Here is a 21,181-nt window from a genome sequence, read left to right on the forward strand (position 1 = left end):
ATTACGATGTTGTCCCGGTTCGATGCAATAATTCATCGTTTCAGAAAACATTCGTAACTTTATTTACTATTTCGTAATACCTGGGAAGGAGAATTAATTTATAGAATCATTTGCGCAAAAGTTGTAAACGTTCTTCTTTATCAACGAGCATTTTGTACATAGCGATATGATTCGAGCGAAAAGACGAAGCTCATATACAAATAACTACAGATCACTGAAGAATGAGAAAGAATCTTTGCCGTGCTATGAGTGAACCGGCGAATGTATCCTAGGTGGTGCCGGCGACGTCATTGAACGATTTGCTCGACTAGCCTGTTCGCGACGACCTTCCTCCAGTTGCTTTTCCAGTTGTTCCTTCAAGACTAGTAGTTCTCTTGTTCGTTGATAAACAGGATCCTTCGAGAACACGGTGAAAAGAACGCGTAACCGATGATTTAAGTTCACCTATGGAAATTAAATTGCTAGGACGTTTTACATACCTGCTGTCGCATACTGGGATTCCATCTACAATACAGACTTTTCCACGGCTTGATATACCTCATACTAGCGATTGGCATTAGAACGAGCTGGTAATTAGGAGCAGCCCAGTACAAAGGATTTTGATACAAGGATAACTGACTATTCGTATACGACCATAACGAGACAGTTTTTTGTTTCACTTGTTCGTGAACTCGTTCGCGTTCGCTGTAGACGTATTTATAAACGGATAGTTATAACAGACGCACAACGGCTTTACGGAAAATATTTTGCATACCTGCTAAATAGAAATGTGCCAAATCTACAAGAGTATAAATGATCGAGTATAGTGATTAGAAAGTGTTCGTTAAACTCGAATGCATTGGGAAACTGTCGACTTATTTGCCACACACAGTCCATAAACTGTAAAAATACTGGAGATCTATCCGCGTCGCTATGATGTTCGACACCATGACCGATCCTCTAAAATACATTATTAGAATTGTATATCATTTTCACTTCGACGTGCGTGATACCTAATTTAACTACGTATGCATCGTCGCATACCTGCTGAAATTTATGACCAAAACTTAGCCATTCCTTTTCTATAAGCACTTCAAAACCTTTGATGGTTCTGTAATACGGATCTAACATTAACATGGCGAGAGCCGTGAGCTGTAAAAAGTTATAAATATTAAGAATACATTAAGTTTTAAGCGCACTTCGTTGTTTCTTAATTACCTGTGCTGTTCTATCCCAACCGTCCGAACAGTGCACTAGTACCGAAGTTTTATGATTTTCAACTTTATCTACAATTCGTAGCGCTCCCGCAAGTACATATTTTATATGCTTCAACCAAACGGTAGATTCTATTCCTGATAGCCATCTGGCCTCGTCAATCGTAGGAAAGCATAATTCTAAATGATAATCACTAATATCGATAATAATTTCTTATTGTCAACTTAATAAAATTATTAGCGACTAAAATTATATATCTACCTTTTAATTTTCTCAGGCTCTCTCTCATTACATGTATATTGTGAATATCAAGAAATACGAGCTCTGCATTTTGATAAGCGTCCTCGCTCTCGTAACCACCACCTTTAGCTTTGTTCGCAACTGCGTTAGGCATTGGTCTAGCGTCCATAATAAAAAGTTTGTGACTTTGAGCATTGGCATCCATTATTAGCTGAACGTATCGTTCGTCCTCGCGACTACGCTTGCCACCAACGCCTACCAACGGTTGAGCGCAACGAGTTATCGTTGCCTGACTCTCTGGGTGGATCCACGATAATACCGGGAGCCTTCCTCTACTTCGAAAGGCTGCCGATGCTTGTAAATCTTCGTCGGTTGCTGCCGCAGGTACTGCCCATACGACTGGATAACTATCGCATACTGAATACGTATCGTTGATTTTCGATATCTTCCACATATCGTTGTTTACACCCTGAAAATAATCGTGACGTCAATACGTCTCCTGGTTATTAATTAACGTCATAACAATCTTTACCATTCGTTTTAATTCGGCTATAGGCTCGTAAACGTTCCATCCATTTTCAGGAAACGTCTCGGAATATTCGAACGCGAAAAGAGGTAATTTATGAGACAGAGGAAACGAATACTGTTGAAGTTTCTCAAAAACATCTCTCCTGGAATGATTCTCTTGCTTGTGAGCGAATCTAAGATTTCGCATGTCTTTACAGAACACTTCGATGCCATAGGAGTTTTCGCCTTTGCTAGAAGCGCCACCGACTTTCTCTATTCTACTAACAACCCCTAGTGGTACCTCGACTACGTAAGGTGTCTCGCGGTCTACACTCCGAAAATGAAGCTTGTAATTTGTAATGCTAAGAATTCCTCTGACCGGCCCTGAGTAAGGACATACGTAAGTTACTTCGTGAGCAATGCCTTGTACACGCTCTCCGTTTAAAAGAGGTGGACCTGTTTCACCACCAGATAAATTCTGTAAAAGAAGAACAAATACGTTGATAGGACAAACGTTAAATAATTAAACGAACATCTGCTACTTTAGCTAGGTATGTATGTAATATATATATATATATATATACTGAAAAAGTAAAAGTGACGAAACAGAATTTCTCAACAAGAGATGAAACGTACCAAACGAATGAAATCAAAAACATATTGTCTGGAAAAAAAAACAAATTCTGATAACATGTAAATGCTCGAGAAATTAGGAAGCTACATTAACTCTAATCATCTATATAGAACTCACTTTTACTTGATTGTCTTTTCTAGCTTCTAAAGCAGAGACAATATTATTATCTGTCGAAGTAGAGCTCGAGGAAAAACTTTTGGAATGTGACGCTTTATCCCAGCTTTCCTAGAGAAGTTCAATGCTTGCATACAGTTGGATATAATTAAGTCTAATTTAAAAACCTGTACTATTGATTAAACCAAAGTATATTACCGATTCTTGACCCATCTTAGAATTAAGAGAGCTACTCTTGCTATCTGAATTGAGGGAATCGGAGCTGGCATTTTTAGAATTGTTTTGCTCGATATTCAAAAGCTCGGCGCTACCTCTCTTCTCCATATTTCCAACTTGTACAGTTTCTTATATTTTCACATTTGGTAAAATATTCATTACATAATTCCACCTACTACATTTTTTTTAAAATGACACCTTCAAAGACAAAGTATTAAATTTTATTACATATTTATAAGGTATTAAATCGTTTGTTTAAAATTTTTGTTTACATCAACAAATTAAATAATAAATATTTAGAAAAAGTACTTGCTGCGATAGTAATCAAATAATAAATCGTACAACATTTATAAGACAAAATATAATGTATAAGGAACACTAGAGTCACACATCTTCGTCCAAATCACTTAACCTCAAAATCCTGAAAACCTTATCGCTCGAGTCACTGTAAATATAAATTTCTCTAAACATAATTGCACAGAGATAACATTTGAGTATTTACGTGGAACGTAAATTTTAAATACAAAATAAATTCCAACACTGATGTAAACAAAATTTTCTATATTTTATGCCACACCCAGAAGGGTTATAATTATAATTTTTATACATAACAGGATACACTGATCTCAGTATTGTTTATATATAAACAGTAATCCCCCAAAACACTAACCTCGTTCATAACGTATTGTACGAAGTATTCTATTATGCTCGATCCTTTCAGTGTAACTCGTGTTTGACAGATATACTTCACTTCAGTTTGGAAACTGAAATATGTTTTTATATAGAAAAGCGCAGGACTGACGTACTTAATATACTTCGCACTACGCTCACTTTAGCGCTGATGACACAACATTATCAGCCAAGTCGTGGCCGATATTATCGGCTATGGCTAAAACATGGTAAATTCTTTCTAAAACGCCTGAAAGTGCGATACAATAAAGAAAAGTAAGCTTCTTATTTTGTATTTTCCAATATCAACCCGATGTACATACTTTACGCGCTATCTACTAATTACTATACTTACGAAGGTACATAAAATATATTGATTCCACACGAAATTGTTCCCGGATTAAATCGCGATCAAAAGTGCTTTCGAAAGGTACTGTTTGATTCACAAAGCCAAAAAAAGAAATTACATTACAAAGCACTCGAATGAAAATTTGAACATTTGAATTTGTTTAAATTTAAATTCAATTACAATTTAAATGCACTTCAATTTAACATTCGGACATTAGTTTTACGATACCTTTCCCGTACAAGACAGCCAAATTAAAAAGAAAAAGATATTACGTCAAACCATAAACTTTAGGCTACGATCGACGAAGTACATAATTAAAATTTGTATGCACGCTTATCGCTTAAATTTGATTTTTTTAAATGGATGCTGAAATCAGATTAAAATTACATGCTGCAAAATAAATGCATCTAGATTCGTATTCCAGCATAGATATTTCTGGATAATTAAATCTTGTTAGTCGGATGTTTAATCGAACTGTACGTAAACTGCTTGCCACTCTCCTTAGAGAAGTTAAAAATCGTAGATTGCATTTTATACAAGAATTTATATATATCAATCAACGCATATAACTTCATCCTTCTTCCCTCTTCCCCCTTATTTTGACAATAAGTTTGTAAAGTTTTTGCGTAAGAAGCGTTCAAAGTCGCGTAATATTTAAGCGACAGCCTTGATCCGTTTAGGTATACTTAATTAGTAAAATATATATTCTGGGTTTTCTCAAATGATATCAAAATCTTTCGAATAGGTTCTACGTTAATTATTGGGGAAAATTACGAATTTATTTATAAAAAAAAAAAAATTGCTCAACGGAACAAAATATAGTTGTCAGTGTTCGACGGTGATGCAGCGATTTCGATTAAGTGTATTTCACAATATAGAGCATATTTGTAACATGAAATATAAAACTCTCATCATCAACTATATATATCGTTAACTTTAAACATGGTCAACATATAAATATACAATCATCACGGTAAGTTAAATGTATCCATACAATACATACAATGAATCTATACACGGTACAAGTAAGACCCTACATCTGCTGCTCCTCCCATTTTCTATATTCTGCTTTTCTCCTGTCAGCTCAGATACATACATAAATGCATACACACGTATATGCGAAGTATATATATCTCGGAATACGTTGCTAATACACAATTATACAAAACGCTATAGCGAAACTCGCGATCGCGCGTGTTATTCTTCTATATTTTTTTTTTTCATTTTGTTTCTCTTTTTCCCTTATAGAAATTTACATTTACCAATGGTACGTAGACATGCTACCGATAAAAAAAAAAAAGAAACAAGATAAACGAAAATATATATATATATGTATATATATACATATAATGTACACATATATAATATACATATATATATTGTATATACATCGAAAAAGTTTCATTTACATGAATTACAAAGAACGGAGTATTGGTTCAACGGATAATGTCTCTCTCTCTCTCTTTCTCTCTTTCTCTCTCACTCACTCTCTCACTCCCTCTCACAATTTTTCTCATGACATTTAGATTGCTTATTACATGTATAGTAGCATTTTGGCACTTATAGAGAAGAATTTTGTAGACTGTAGATTTTACGCGGAGACGGTGCTATATCTTGTTTGTTTTCTTCTTTAAATGGATCGCAGAATGATTTAGGCCAATACCGAAGTATTTTGCACTCGTGTTTTGTCTGTTGGGTGGTTGCTGTTTGCTGAACATCCGCCAATGGCAACGAAAAAATGTGTACGATATCTTTAGGAACATGCAGAGAAACATCCGTGGTATCTTCTCCGTCTGTTGGTCAGTCTCCAGCCTCGACGGGCTCTCTCTCCTCTACTATTCAGGCGAATAAAGTCATCTCGACGAAGAACCCGAGAGATCCTCGTAGAGTCCTGCTCGTCGTTTTTTCTCTTGATTCGCAAAGTGTGTCTGTGTAGGTGTGTGTGTTGTGTCAGTCTTATCTGGTAGTGTACTGCCAGTCCGGTCACGTCATTTGGGCGGCGTTGAAGCCTCGTTTCCTCGACGTGGTGAAGTGTTGCGGGTTGCTGATCTGATATTGTTGCACGTATGGATTGTTCCTGAGGACATTGCCACCAGGCGAACCGGCCGAATATTGCGAAGGTACCGTGATTATCCCGGTTTGTTGCAAATACTGTTCGCGATAGAGCGCCTGTTGCGTCACGTATTCTCCGTTCACAGGATTCTGAGCACCGTAATGAACCTTCACGGTCTTCGCGGATGTCTGATTAGCGTTGCATTCCTTATAACTGTCGGGATAACGCAGACCGGTTGGAGAGGATCCAGGCGGCGTGACATTTTTTAAGCTCTGGGTCGGACTCTGGGTGATCGACTCTAACACGTGCCTCGGCATACTTGGCGATGGGCAGTGAGTATCTTGGAGACCGTCTACGCGATTCGCGTTTCTCATGTAAATAGGTGCGCTCTCCGGTCTACCGCCGACTATATTCCTCATTCCTTCTCTGTCTTTCGCGCTTAGACTCTGCCGGGACGCGTTCAACCCTGAGCCACGGTTCTTCATCGCGGACGGGGACGCGTTGTTCAGATCGGACACACTCGACCAGGTTACGCTCGCTAGTTCCCATTGACGAAGAAGATTGGACACTCGTTCAGCTCTGGCTGTCGTGTCCAGACTTTCGTCGTAATCTGGTCCCTGAAAATATAAACGCATAATATTATACAGGATACAATTACACGAGAACCGTATCTCAGTCTCAGTTCTAGAAATCAGGATCACGTTAGGATAATGAGGAGCAACCAGTACACGAAAAGGAATCAAGCGAGAAGGAACGAGCATCTTCGAGGCAAACGCATGAGCATTAAATATACAGCCGATGAAATATCGAACAAATTCGTATGCCACGATCGATAAAACATTCGACGGACTGACCAACGCGGCACACGAATTAATATTATTATTGCGACGAGGTCACCGCAAGGTCTACGAAGCCTTAAGGGAACGTTTACTCTACGTGCTCTGATTCCAATACGTATGTATCGACACGATAGGGAATACACCGTGTAATTTCAGGCTGATCCTGATCGTTTTTTAAGTCGAAATTTTCATCGCGTCGTGCATTTTCTCTTTTTTTTTTTTTTTTTTTTTGGACGTTACATAAAAACCAGCCGACGAAAAGTATATTCGAGCGTTGCGCAATGTTAGAACTCTCGAAGGAGCAACTTACATTCTCGATTTTCTCGTCAAGCATCTTGAAGAAGTCGAGTTGGCTGGTGGATATCTCTCTGTAAAGTTGAAAAATGATTAATTCGTAAGTTATTCCGCGGTCATTTTAAAACGATACTATATGTTTCGTTTGTAGCGACAATTTAGCAAGTACACGAATAATATATTACGCGATCGACAGAAATTGGAGTATATACGGGCGAATCTATCGAAACGTACGCTTGTTGCAACAGAGGACCGCTCCCAGGTGCGTTCGGCTTCTTCTTGGCTTGGCTCTTGACCTCGCCAGAACCATTTTGTTCCTCGTTTCTGTTCACCTCGACCCCATTGTTATTCGTTTTGTTATTCTTCGTGCTACCGTTACCATTTTTCTGTTCCACAGATGCAGAACCTGCAACACGCGAATCGTAAAAACGATAAACTTCAAATTCACAAAGACCCTGAAACCTAACGTAACGTAGTATAAGTTTGAAAAATCTCGTTACGATCGCAATTCTTATCTTCTCTAACGCAAGCAAAATTCAGAAAAAAAGCAGCGGATTATCAACTCTGTTACCATATGCTCAAAGAATCGCCGACATAGCGATAACGAAAAGTCGCCGATATAAAGTTCGCCTCGGAGTTTCTATTTTTCTTTTCCACTCCGGAGAAAATCGTAAACTCGCTCGTCGGACTGTTAACCCTCTGCAGAACCATCAAAGCTGCCTGTAACTTTCGTTTCTCTTTAGTTGTTTAACGCGCGTGGAAGGAAGCCTTTTGTCAAAATGAACAGGCTCTTATTGAGAACACTTCGACCATAATATAACTTATGCGTAGCATAACGTACGTTAGAAATTCTGTTTGAAACGGTAGTCGCGTCGTGTCTGCTATCCGATTCCATCGAATAGCTCGTGTCATCTGTTCGGGGCATCGCGGTAAAAGCAGGCGAGAAACTAGCCACGTATTCGATGCGAAACGATAGAAACGAGGAGAGAAGCCGTCTGTTAAACACGCGAGGGCGAAATTATCGTTTAAAGTGCGAGTCGAAGGAACCGTATCGAGCCGCTTGCCGTGCCTTTTTCTACCGCGAACAAGCGCGTAAGAACGTAGAGAAAGGAAACGAAGGGAAGGAAGAGGAAATGCTAGAAAAAGCAGAAGGAGAGATGGAATGTCGCGTAATGAGCCAATAATGGGGAGAAACCAGTGCCAAATGAAAACGGTACGACGCTAAAGCGATACTATTTCTCGAACCTACGCAGAGCGGGGCGTTGAAAAAGAAATGACGTGAAACGCATATAAAAGATGCGAACGAAGTGCAAGGGTCAAGATTGCGCTCGTAAACACGTTTAATCTTATCTCGGACAGGCTTGACACTCTTAAGGGCTGTCGCGATTGGGAATCGGTCCAAACGGAATATTCGATTAAAATAGACCTGGCCGTCAGTTATAAATGAACAGCTGAAAAGTAAGTGACGCGCATCAACCCGTTACGCCTCTCGGTGCGGCTTTCAGCGACACACATACGTATATGGGGAGGCAGCGCGATACATTCACGAATTACGTTTCAATAACGAAGTGGTAACAGCTTTTCGAAGCTTGGCTGGAAAGCTTGAAAAATGGAGCGCGGTTAATTAGAAAATTGCTGCTCCAGACCGTTAGATCGTCCGACGCTTCGTTACCGCGTAATTTGTCGGAAGACAAATAGTCTGTACAATTAGAGTTCACGCAATGGGAGGCCGCGTTTAGGTAAACGAATTCATGCGCCAGAAGTTTATTTGATTCAACACCGACTAAAATTTCGTTCAAATAAATGTAGTCTCGTTCGATGCCTCTCTCGTTGCGAGTCTGTCGATAACTCGACGCGAACCATCAAATTTGGTTCGCGTTGAGCTTTCCGAGTAAATTAACTGGTTCCAGGCATCCCGCTCAATTAACCGCGCATTATCGTATAAACGACAGAACAGCGAGCATCGATCCGCGGAAACTTGACCTTAGAGTGGCAGCCTCGGTGTACTAAATATCTCGTGTACTCGGCATAACATGCGAGTTACTCAACGCGCGTAGATAAAACAACGAAAACAAGGCGAGATAAGGCTATTGGCGCCAAGGAGCGAGTTCGGCGCCGATCTATCCGACAAAAAGAGATTCTTCGTATTATTATTATAGCGAGCCGATTGTACGAACGCTCTCGTCGACATTGAATTCGACGATCGACGGAGAAGCGCCAAATGTCTGCTCTGCGGAACTCGATCGACCATCGGCGAATCGGGGCGAGTTTCGACCCGGTTTAGCGGCGATCGTTATTTTGAATTGTAAAGCGAGTATCGTAAGCGGAAACGGATGACGGATCGTCTCGCGAAGGCGATCGGCACGCACACGCACGCGCGCTTGCACATGTGGTCCATTCATTGGCACGCGAGGCGACCAGAGACGGGGCGCGAAACAGAGCAAAAGGAGAATGAACTCGGATTACAATGAAACGCAAATAAACCCGAGACACGCAGAGAGCCACGGACGAGCAGTGGCGCTCTCTTTGCACGTGTGTAGGTCAGTAGGTGGGTCCTCGGCTGACTGCGCTCGCCGTTATCGTCGTCATCGTCAGGCTGAAAGCACGCGCCTATCGCGATTATCCGATCGCATATTCGACGGTTGTTTCGCGATACTTTGACGATACCCACGCGTCAACCTCAACGACCCATCCATGTGTTCACCCGTGTACCACCTTTGACTCTTTACCCGTGATATTCTCTAAGAAAGAAAGGTGCTCACCGTGTGCGACGATGCAAACAATTATACGAGAGATACGTGCAACGGCGTCAGGTTTTTTAAACGATCCGATTCTCCTGAATTATCAGAGAAGCGTGAAAATTTTATAACGCAAAACGGTGCTCGTTGCAAGAATTACGAAAAGATTTAGAATTATCGATCAACTTCTTAACGCACGAATTTCCCTCGATTTATTAGCGGCGGTCTAACTAGATTTTTACAATGGCGCGCACTCTAAACGGATACGCTATATATCTTGCATAAATAGATTTAGTATCTATACGAGATATCGAAATAGTCGACTAAATTGTAACTTATGGCGGTGTATGATCGTATTTTGCATACGTAGCGTCAGCGAACACTTGAAATTAACTTGACCAGCTTAGGTAGTTTGTAAAAAATCGTATGCATCTGCGAAATATAAAGACCTCTGCCGCTTCGAATCGTCTCGAACGTCGTTTATTATTCTTACCACAATGTATACATACTCGGCGAGTCTTGAAATACGTGGAGGAAATTTTGCCAAAGGATATCGCTCGAGAGAGGTGGTTGGTTGAACCTTGACGGTTCAATGAATTTCGGCTTGTGCAGGTTCCTCGCTCCAAATATAGAAGACCGTGGTATCAGTTAATTTCGACTAACAAGTGGTCAGCGAAGAGCCGAGGTTAGCTACCGATACAAATTCGTATCCTGTTTTAAGATAGCAGCGACGAGGGGCATCTATTGGACGATAGAGTGAAAATCGACGCAGCTGGGCTCGAAGCGTTCTTCTCTCGCGGATTAAACGAAACTCCGTGAAACCACGGGAGTGACTGCTATCGAGAAATAGGAAACCGACGAAGAGAAAACAACGAGAGGAGGAAAACTGTCGGCTGGTTGTTTGCGATCGAACCCCGCCTATTTCACGACTCGCGCTGCGTGCGAATTTTGTTTCGTTCCTCGTTGACCGAAACCTCGCGGCACGAACACGAAAGAACGTCGCACGATGGAAATTGCTGTGCGTTCGAGCATCGAAATATCTTTCTAGCATGAAACCGGACGATAAGAAATTTATGGCGGATAAATTCGAACACGTGACGAACGCGTGTACGCGTTAACCCGTCGATTTGTTGTTCGTCGTTGGTATTACCATAAATCTTCGTTATACGATCGTGCTACCACATAATCCTGTTAAAGCTTTAATACCATTATCTAACCTCGTGTGATCTGTTTACTTACTTGTTACGCGTGTAACGCTCATGCTTCCGAGAACCCATACAGGGAATAAGAGAATCCTAAATCTAAAAAGCGTATTTTCCAGCGACCGTAGACATCGCTGGTTACGATGCCGTGCCTCGTACGTAATTGCGGCTCGCGATGTTGGAAGCCTCGTCGAACGAACCAAGAGGCTTTTCTAGGAATGTGCATAGCTCGCGATCGAATACACGTGACGCTTCGTCGATAAGGATGTCAGTTACGACTTCGCGTTCGTCCGTAGAATTATCGATCCTACGCTGAATTCCTGCGACGATAATCCTGAACGTCGCGACGATATCGCAAAAATAACTCGACTCGTTAACCTTGCGGAGATCATGATTACAGATACATCGCAAAACCTTGTTATAAAAGTTTCCGAACGAACGCAGTGTAAAGCTTGTTTTGACGGAGAACTGTCCTCGCGTACATCTTGGATATGATTTCTATGAATGCGAGACGTTTCGATATCTCGGTCAGAGAACGAAAGAGAAAGAGAGAGAGAGAGAGAGAGAGAGAGATCGACGAGAATACGACGACGATCTATCAGGAATTTCTTACGACCGCAACCTGCGCAGGATAAAAAGTCAGATTCCTTTCGAATAAAAGAGATTCGTCTGCCGTTCGCGAGAATGGTCGTTTAATTTCAAACGCTTAAATATAGCAGAATCAATATGCTAGAGAAAAATATGCGAAGCTAAAAATAGAGTTAGAACGTATCTCGCGAGAAAGCTTCGAATAATCCCACGATGAAATCGTATTTGCATTTGCGAGTTGGAAAGGCCGAGAAACCGGTCGGTTGCTAGGATTCAACGACGTCTGTAGACGCATCGGGAATATTTCAAACGTCCCGGCCGGGTGACGGTAACAAAAAATCAATCGACGGCAACGACTTTCATTCATTCGGTTCGAATCCGAGTGGAGTTCGGGTTTCGAGCTGGCACCGCGCCGAAGGTCGACGTACGTCCGATCAGGCGAAGCAAAATTCTAAAATTCCATAAAACGCCCCCGCGGCACCGAGTCCAAGCGGCAATTTGGTAGAGAGACGTGCGAAAAGTGAAAATAAATCCATGACGCGAGAACGAGCGTCGAACGGTCGTTCTCTCGCGACCATCGCTCTTTTCACCTGTCCTATCTACCTGCGTTACTCTTAATCTTCGAATCGCCGCGATAGAATGTCGCATCACGCGTACGTTCCGAGAACTCGCGTTGGCGTTTCCTTTGGTTTCTTTCGTAGAGCGTTCCGTACGACTGAGAAATTTTGTGACTCTGATAGAAATTTCGACGCTGTTCGCGTCAAAGCGCGAGTAACTGGGCTATTACTCCGTACAGAGACAAGGAAATATTCTTTGTTCGATTCGATTGTCGATAAGGAGTTCGTGACCTATAGCAGCGGAAACGATGATTATTATCGTTCGAACGACCGAAAATCTCTCATTCGTCTTCTTGTCGGCTTTATCACGCGAAAAGCGCGCATAGCGTGCACGTTCGATAGACATACGTAGACCGCAGCAGGGCGATGACATTAGATCGTAGGATTCATCGCGATAAATCGTGCAGCTTCGCGTGACCCGACAATTATAAAATTTATGAAAACTCCAGAGAAACGTGCACGTTGGCCAGGTATACGCGTTTGATATTTCGGTCGCGACTCGCTGCATTCGCTTGGCGATGTTCGCGAAATTTCGCCGTACGATCATTAAGAAACTCGCCAAGTTTGCCTTGTAAATCTTTATCCTTTGAGAATATCAAGAAGATACCTGTAACACGGTTTATTTCCAACGCGACCTCGCGTTCTTCGTGCCATTTGCATTACCTTTTTTTTATCCCCGCGATACACGTCTAAAAACCACGTCTGTGAAATAAAGATCTCGTTATAAATCTTGAGTCAAGTTGTTGTAAAACCATCGATGAAATAAATTAAAGCGTAAGACGTCTTTGTGTCTTGGCCGAGAGAATAGGAGCGTCGAAGACGTTATTTTACCAAAGATACGCGTCCTTGAAAAGCGTACGATAAAGAGCGACCAAGAAAGACCGGAAATCACCGGAGATCAAAGACCTCGGCAACGGACGAACTTTATAATAGGTCTCGTAATTCACCGATTACCTTGTCGACGTAAGAAACGAGGCTTATCGTGAATTCCAGCGATCGGCGTCATCTCTTTCCTCAGCGTCGCGAGTGGTTTCTGTAGCACGATAAATATGTCGAGGACACGAACGCGACGCGACGTGGCGCGCAAAGTCGACCAGTCGTGGAATCTGGTCGACGTGAAAAGCAAAAGGATCGTAATACGGATTGATAACAGACTCGTTATACACGTGCTCGGAACGTCTGGCCTCTGCATCTTAGCCAAATTCGATTCTCGACGTTACTACGATACTTTGAATCTTCGAAAGATATTTAAACCGCTAGAATTTTTTCTCTCCTTTTTGCCGGATAATTGGACTCGAAACCTTACGGTGTCGCGAACGCGTACAATTTGACGCTATCATAAGATTTAGCTTTCACTTCTCTAAGAAACGCTTACGTACGAAACCAATGGAATTTTTCGGATAGTCAAAGTTTCACTTTTGCGATAGCCTGAATGCATAAATTTCACGCATCCTTCGATGTATGCAAGATTTAGCGTGCGAAGTCGAGCAGAGAATATTTCAGGTTTAATCAACAAACAACGTAATATATACGGATCGTCGTAAAATATGCTATACGCAAACGAACTCTATCCTGTCCATAAAAGTAGGGGCGCCGGAAAGTTCAGCTGGCACTTACGCGCGTTCAGCCAAGCTGCTTCTTAAACGCGGCGTTCACTTTTACAGACGACTCTTCCAACCGGTAAGAACGATAGAAAGAAGAAAAGGAGTACAGGAACGTTTTTAATCGAGTTGCTTAAGAGCTGATTAATCGGTTGTTAACGCAATCGAAACGGGTTACGACTATCAGTAACGTAGATTTTCAGAATCGAACGCAACACCCACGAGCGATGCGATTGGATAAGCCAGCGATAATAGAAATTCAAGTTGCGTGATTTATCTCTTCTATCAGAGTTCTAAACGACTGTATGGCCGATGTAGCTTTGTCGCGAAGGCTATTTCTAAGTCTTTCAGATACTATTAGGTTGTCCGAAAGGTGTCTTTCTCTTACAGACGCGTCTCTTACAACGACGCATCTTTATACAGACATGAAACCTAATCTGTCCAACGTTGTAATTTTTATCTTGATAGAACAAAATGGATGTTTCGACGGTTCGCGGAGAGACGCGATCGCGAGGAAGCGCGTCAACGGGAGTCGTAAATTCCCGTTGCGATTAGAAAATCGACGCCACGAACTGATCGATCCCCTATTTCGGTTAGGATAATAGAGGCGGTTGAATCGAATATACACTGAGTTAACAGGTTATTAATTACAGTTTATTCCAACAACTCGTAGACTAGATAGATATTAGTCAATGAAAGTAATTAAGATCTTGATTGATAGACAAAGTTACTGTGCAGAGCAGGCAACGTAAGTTTGTACGGTGACGGGTCAAAAAATGTAGAACAGCTAAATTTCAGTGAAGATGATGCTGCGGAGGGAAACTTGCGATGGGTGGGTCCAAGGACACGAGATAAGCTGATTCGTTAAGGACAAGTTAGGGAAATACCATAGACTTCGCTGTCAATTGGTCGATTTACCAGGTTGGTGGGTGAGGAAAGGGTGCTAATCACCCGCGAGGGAAGTTGCTAGTGGGAAGCATCGTACGTGAGAAAACCCAAATTTCCCGTATCTTCCCGGAGTAGACAATAAATTTAGAAAACAATTCGAGTCAAAAGATATTTGTTCGGTCTGAAGAACCTTAACTAGAAAATTCCTGGGATTTATCGTGGGTCCTTGAGACTATTGAGGGTACACAATAGGAGAATGTAGATATCTGACTGTCATGTTGCCCGCGGCCCTGGTTTGTGTAGGGAGTCATCGGGCGTAACAATGGATTATATGTAATTGCATAACATTATATAAAACGAAAAACATTGTTTCCTTATAAAACGAAAGAAACATTTCGGACGACGGCGATAAAGTGCACGCGTACCGAGCGAAAATTCAAAGTCGATTTTCTCGAAAACAAAGCCTCGAACGAAAAATTTTTATTCTATATTTTCGACTTCTTTTTTCGCGTAGAATCATCCCCTTTCCGCTTGTACCACCAGTTACTAACCACCCTGTATAAAACAGATTTTTATGGTAATCTCTAAAGATCTCTATGTATTAGGTCGTCCGAAATGTTTCTTTCGTTTTATAAGGAAATAATGGATGCACGATATTTTTCGTTTTATATTATTTTATCCAATTGTACCACCAGTTACCAACCACCCTGTATATATTATATATACAGTGTTTCGTATAACAGGCGTAATATATTCATAAAAGATTCCTATTAGCGTTCGAATATCTCCCTGAACCATTGTATACGTATATACGTATTTCGAAGTAGAATGGATAAATTAAAGCAACGATAGACGATCGAGTCTGTTTACGGATTGCAGATTCTGACGATAAAGATCGTCTTTGTATCAGGCTGGATAGAATCGGGCGAGTGATCAAAGGGGAAGTTAGCTCGTTAAAAACGTTCGCTAGCACGGATCCAACGATCCTGCCTTGTAATTAGTTGATAAAAGAAATAACACGACAAACGGAACCACGTTGGCTCGCGAGGAACTGTGTCACAAGTGTACAAGGAATATACGACGTGTACACAGTCACGTAGTTGGAAGCGAACGCGCATCGTGCGCCGAGCGTACATTAGGTAACGAGGCTTCGTCGTGGAAAATCTCACTACCGTTCGTTGCACGTTCAATATAAAAAAAAAAAGACGAGAAAGACGAGATACCTTTATCTTTATCCTCTAACACGCTGTATTTAATCGAGCGGTTACTAAAGTTCTCGTACACTTCTCGTTGCAGTGTCGAAACGTCGACGAATTAATAGCGTAAGGTTAAAACGTTAAACGAAATGAAACGAAACGTCAAACAGGCAGAAATTAATTAACGCGAAACAAAAAATTCCATCGCCTTTGAAAAACTCGAAACGTTTATTCCACAAATAGGAGAGGTCGTCGCGTTTCGATGCCGCCAGAACGTGGAATTCGAATTATGCGCGCGATACATATGAAACGCGAATCACGGACACGATGTGCAGCGTTCGATGTTGAATCACGACGACGAAGAACTGGTAGGGACAAGGTGGAGCGCCGTAAAGAACGTCGATTTTAGCAGTTCCGTCAAGAAAACGAACACGATGTTGGCGTCGACTGGAATCACCTATATTTAGTGTCGGACAGAGTGTTGACGCACGTAACTTTACGTCACGTTTTCTGTGTACCGTGTGTTCCGACACATGACTGCTTAAATATATTTACACGTAAGGTCGCGAGACCGTTCCTAATGATATAGTAACTACGTGGTCATCGGCTACTACCGAGAGCGTGGCCCACTTTGTGGCTATCGGGCTTCTCGATAAATTTAGGAACGACGCGCAACCTAGACGCGGATGCGTAATATACTTGCGTCGATATTACATCGCGCGTATTTCCTACTATGCTTTAATACGGCTTTTTATCGACTATTTTCTCGCGAACGTATCGCAGATGTTACGAAATCTGCTGGAATAACGCGCAAACAGTTTCAGGGAAGCGTATAGGTTGATAGAGGGTTAAAATAAAAAAGGGGCACGGGGGTTAGGTTACCTTAACTCGAAGCTAAATGGGACGTCACGACATTCCATTCGATTCGAAGAACACCTTCGGCGACTAATCGTTAAACTAGCCGAGCCAGAAATATGAAAATTAAACGGGAGGAGCGAACTGGATAATTCCAGTTATAAAATGGATAATCCGAAAGTTCGAATCAGACGGAGTAACTTGTATCGTTGCTCCGAAGCAACGCACTTGTAAAACTTATAATTGATCCAAGTGCCCTTCGGAAAGTTTCCCTGCTATTCGTCGAGATCAAACGAATGTTTTCTCGATTCATCGATGTTAGAGTATAAGGAGAGGCGATTGGGGTTAAGAGGAAACGAGACGGACGAAGAGGAGAAGAAGGAAGAGGAGACGAGGATGCATTGCGTAAAAACGCTCCGTTTCCACGAGGTCGTATAAACATCGTCAAATTGAACTAAACTCTAACACCAGACATGCGTCTGCCTTTGCCATTAGTACCATCGCGCCAATGTATTTTAGATTTGCTGAAACTTCTAGGATTCTCTGCTGCACGCATGTAACGAAATAAAAGTCCAGGCTTCTCTCAGAGGCGAGAGGTTTGCGATTAAAAGTCGAATAAATCGAACGTGATCGAAAGTTAGACTCGCCCTTCGTCGACGTAACGAAATAGCCCATCGATCGATTCGAGTTACGAACGAATTGCCAAAATTCGGTTAACAATCGTTGGAGATTCCTAGGGTTACACGGTTTAACGAGTATCGGGAAGTGGGCAATTGATTTTCGAACAAGTAGAAGTACCTTAATTTTTCTCCCGAAATACTCCGTTCCCGATCTGGCTCGTTTTGCAAAAGTTAGCGGCGGGACATTTGTCCCAGTTCGGTCTTTCATTTCCTTTCGAACAGCTCCGCATGCGGGATCACGAGAAAACGCGGCTGAGGTATTGGCAATCGATTGGTAATTATTCTTCGCGTCCGGTTCCATTACGGTTCTACGATAGACGTTCCAGTACAATGTCTTTTGAATAATCATCGAATAAAGGGGAATCAAAATCCTACAGCTTCGGTACGTTAAGAAAGAAAATCAGCAAAACAATTTGAAAAGAATTTCCTAAGTTAAGGAACAGACAGCAGGGGCAAAGAGAAAAGTCATCGAATATCGACCTATCTACGATTACGAATCTTCGAAATATCCGACGAAAACGTAATCTGCTATTTTAGAAGATTAGGAGGTAGCGTAATCAAAGCGACGGAAAATCGATTAATTCGATTATCGATTCCGATGGAAAGTAATCGTGTCTAAATTCGCGCGTTTCTCTGCTATTTTACAGCAAGGTCGAGCGATCGAATCGTACTGGCAAGAAGAAAGAGCTTTTCCGACAGTATCCACGCGTTCCAGTAAGCGTCGTAGTATAGCTACGTAGAACTGTTGCTTCGTAGCCAAGGTCGAATATTCGTCGGGGAAATGATCGATTAAACCCTTGATCCACGGACGCCAGATAAACGTAAGTTTTTCCATGAAATGACAAACGATGCGTAAGGAAAGAGAAAAGATAGGAAACGATGCTATGCGATAACACAGGTGATAACGAAAGAAACGTCCTATTTTTTTTTTTTAATCGATCGATAAATGGCGTCCGTGAAACGCTCGACCGTTTCAAAAATATTGGGTAAATATTCCCAAGTCCTACAAAACGAATCTACCACGCTATATCACGTTGAATCAGTTTCTAATAATAATATCGTTCAAATGCCAGAAACCGGAGTAAGACCTTTATTTAGCGTGCAACTTTCGAAACGTCGATCAACGTGTTCCAAGCGATTCCAATTACTTTCGTTCGATGTATAATGCACTTTTCTCGGCGATAATTTTTTCAACGAGCGACCGATAAACGAACTTGGAGAAAACGCTCGATTGTTTCGCGGAGAAACGAGCTCGTTCCACGAGGACCACTTTCGCAGCGTTCTCCTCGATTCACCGAGGCTCCAGCTCGCTTCCTTTCACCCCTCGCGGATGCAGAACTAGCCGAAAGATCAATTGTCCGCTTTAAAATAAATCGGTCGTTGGAACGCGCATTGCGCTACGCCCTTATCGATAGCGAGGGAAACAAAGATGCCGAGAGAGGATGTAGAGGGAGAGAAAGGAAGAAAGCAGCAATAAAGGACGACGATTCTTTTCACCGTGGCTATGGGAAACGATTAACAAAGTTAATAATATAACATCGATGAAAGGCGTCGCTTTGAGCGGTCTCAGGACGGACCAAGCTCGCTGGTGCACGACAAACTTGCACGTAATCAACCAGAGGCGTAATTAACTGCGACGCAATTAGTTCACCTTCGACGCGATGTGCACCCGCTATTTCATCGATTCTCTCTCTCTCTCTCTCTCTCTCTTTCTCTCTCGAGTTGATCGATGCATTACCGAATTCTATTTAGAAGAAACATCAAAGATACTAGCGTTTCCTCGATTAATAAAATCGACCGCTGGTCGCGATAAGCGAGTCTTGAGCACTTTCGCTGGAACAGCCTTGGATCGTATCTTCTTTTATCTGAACGCTAAAAACCATCGATTAAGTGGAAATTGTTTTTGTACAAGATTCATGAGAACGAAACCGTGTCCTACGTGACGATGATTCGAACGACTAGAGTGGAACGAAGTAAGAAATTTACGTCTTTAGAAATGATTTAGAAGGATGCTGATTCTTCAGCATGAAGGTAAGATGACGAATTCGAGAGGCGAGAACATGGAAGGTCGATGATGTGGATCGTGGTGGCCTTGCCAAGTCTCGAGGACGTACCAACCGCGAACGGAAGTAAAATCGTCCGTAAAGAAGTTGAAAAGAACGGAAACTATATCTCAAGATTGCGACGGTAGATAATCTTTCGTCATGAAAGTTTCATAAAGTCAAAGAGCAGAGGATACAGGTATAAACGTAAATCGAATTACGTTCACGATGTTGCCGTAAATCGCAAAACCACCACGGCGTTTGGCCTTGCTTCGTGACCCAAATTCCCGCAGCAACTTCAGCCTAGAAGCCGCGCATGAAAAAAATAATCCCAGTGAGAAATGACAGAAACCTGTTGGGCTATTGCCGGAAGACGGCTATTGCCCACGAACGATTAACGTAATATAGAAACACGATGGAAGAAGCACGCGAGCGTAAATGTGACAGCGACGCGTTTATCTTGCATCCGCTAGGGAGGAAGGATGATACGGAATCGCAAAAACTGCCAGTAAAAACAAGATAAGAAAAGAGATCGAATCTCCGATGATCTTTTCCGATAATTAAGATATTCATTACGAGTCTTACCAATTCCTATTGCGTACCGGTATGTAATTATTTTAACGCTGAAATGTCGCGAGCAATAAATATATATCTCGTAAGAACAACGCTAATTTCGTGATATTATCGCAATTCGTCTTTGCTCGCAATCCCAAGATAACGCGTGCAATTAGTCAGTGTAATTTTATACGTGTTTGCTCGTCGTTAATTAGTTATATAACGACGATCGAGTGTTTCGTCGAATTGCAGCCGCATTTTTTTTCTTCTTCTTCTATTTCTTTTTGGAAATTTCCACGCGGACACGGCCTTCGTAATTGCATATTCCTAATTACGATTCGATACAACAACCTGAAAACCCGAGGACGAAGAAAGCATCGGTATTGACGATAAAAACGCAAATACAGCGAGCGATCTACCCTTTTATCTGGAAATCACGATACTCTACGATACTCGGACCAGAAGATAATCGAATGGATGGAAGAAGAAGCAAAAAATGGAGATGCAAAGCGAAAGGATTTAATTCGATTTGCCCGTTAGGCAGATTCTTTGTGACGACAGGTCACTCGGTAGATATCTGGAATATATTTCCGCGATGGCTAAACCTTCCTGTCGAGAACAACGAGCTATTGACCCACGTATTATTCGCTGTGTGGGTGTCGTGTGCCATAATTCGGTGGGATTGACCTGCGCTTAACAGATTCAGATACTGTGCGTGTACTTAAACGCACGCATAAGATGCAGCAGGTAAATTGAATTTTATTCGGAAGCTTTACCCTGAACGTTTAACTTATATCTTCCAACCCTTTGCGTTTTCATACCTTGCCAGTTATCGTGTACTTCGTATTGTCACAGTTTAACACTACACACAGTTAAACCTACCGACACTTAGCGTATACCTGTTCCTACCGTGTGCGGTCAAAATGACCGGTGATTAAAGAAATAATAGTTTTTACGATTTAACATAGATAATGGTTAATTCATAATTAAATGTATATAAAATAATGAAATAAAATATCGTTCAAATTTACTTTCGTTTAATTTCAATTATACACTCGAATAGAATTACACTTTTATTTATATAGAGGTATATCTTATTCAACTTCGCGG

The 21,181-nt window shown here is 41.7% G+C and overlaps 2 protein-coding genes across 8 annotated transcripts in view; both read right to left on the reverse strand.

Annotated features, from left to right (window-relative positions):
• Nucleotides 1-115: 115 nt before the first annotated feature.
• Nucleotides 116-4,032, reverse strand: LOC117243378 (myotubularin-related protein 2). Of its 5 annotated transcripts, none has more exons than XM_033510826.1 (10): nt 3,576-4,032; nt 2,888-3,103; nt 2,693-2,800; nt 1,967-2,419; nt 1,456-1,903; nt 1,198-1,373; nt 1,024-1,131; nt 755-939; nt 480-684; nt 116-396 (listed from the first exon to the last, which is right to left on the reverse strand). In XM_033510826.1, exons 2-10 carry the CDS (start codon nt 3,011-3,013, stop codon nt 244-246), a joined length of 1,962 nt encoding a protein of 653 aa, XP_033366717.1. In that variant the 5' UTR covers nt 3,014-3,103; nt 3,576-4,032; the 3' UTR covers nt 116-243. The 5 variants fall into 5 exon arrangements, with proteins under 5 accessions (XP_033366717.1, XP_033366709.1, XP_033366733.1 ...); XM_033510818.1 differs by having other exon boundaries at nt 131-396; nt 2,888-3,048; XM_033510842.1 differs by lacking the exon at nt 2,693-2,800 and having other exon boundaries at nt 131-396; nt 2,888-3,048.
• A 651-nt stretch (nt 4,033-4,683) lies between these two features.
• Nucleotides 4,684-21,181, reverse strand: part of LOC117243402 — a 32,718-nt gene continuing 16,220 nt past the window's right edge. Inside the window, exons 2-5 of one of the 3 annotated variants that reach the window (XM_033510879.1) lie at nt 20,954-20,958; nt 7,344-7,515; nt 7,126-7,183; nt 4,766-6,593 (exon numbers count right to left, since the gene is read on the reverse strand). In XM_033510879.1, the coding sequence (XP_033366770.1) occupies nt 5,907-6,593; nt 7,126-7,149 (711 nt within the window). In that variant the 5' untranslated portion in view covers nt 7,150-7,183; nt 7,344-7,515; nt 20,954-20,958 and the 3' untranslated portion in view covers nt 4,766-5,906. Of the gene's footprint in view, nt 6,594-7,125; nt 7,184-7,343; nt 7,516-20,953; nt 20,959-21,181 lie in introns of all 3 variants that reach the window. The other 2 variants (XM_033510861.1, XM_033510871.1) reach the window with 2 other exon arrangements.

This window comes from Bombus vosnesenskii, unplaced genomic scaffold, assembly GCF_011952255.1.
Source record: "Bombus vosnesenskii isolate JDL3184/JDL3185 unplaced genomic scaffold, Bvos_JDL3184-5_v1.1 scf7180000013262, whole genome shotgun sequence".
NCBI lineage: Eukaryota > Metazoa > Arthropoda > Insecta > Hymenoptera > Apidae > Bombus > Bombus vosnesenskii.

What these genes read in the sequence shown, in the direction of transcription:
- LOC117243378 (XM_033510826.1), bottom strand. Translation starts at nt 3,013, where the DNA reads ATGGAGAAGAGAGGTAGCGCCGAGCTTTTGAATATCGAGCAAAACAAT. An exon ending in CTAAGATGGGTCAAGAATCG is followed by an intron (nt 2,801 to 2,887) that starts GTAATATACTTT and finishes GAACTTCTCTAG; the next exon opens with GAAAGCTGGGATAAAGCGTC. An exon ending in ATCCCAGTATGCGACAGCAG is followed by an intron (nt 397 to 479) that starts GTATGTAAAACG and finishes GTGTTCTCGAAG; the next exon opens with GATCCTGTTTATCAACGAAC.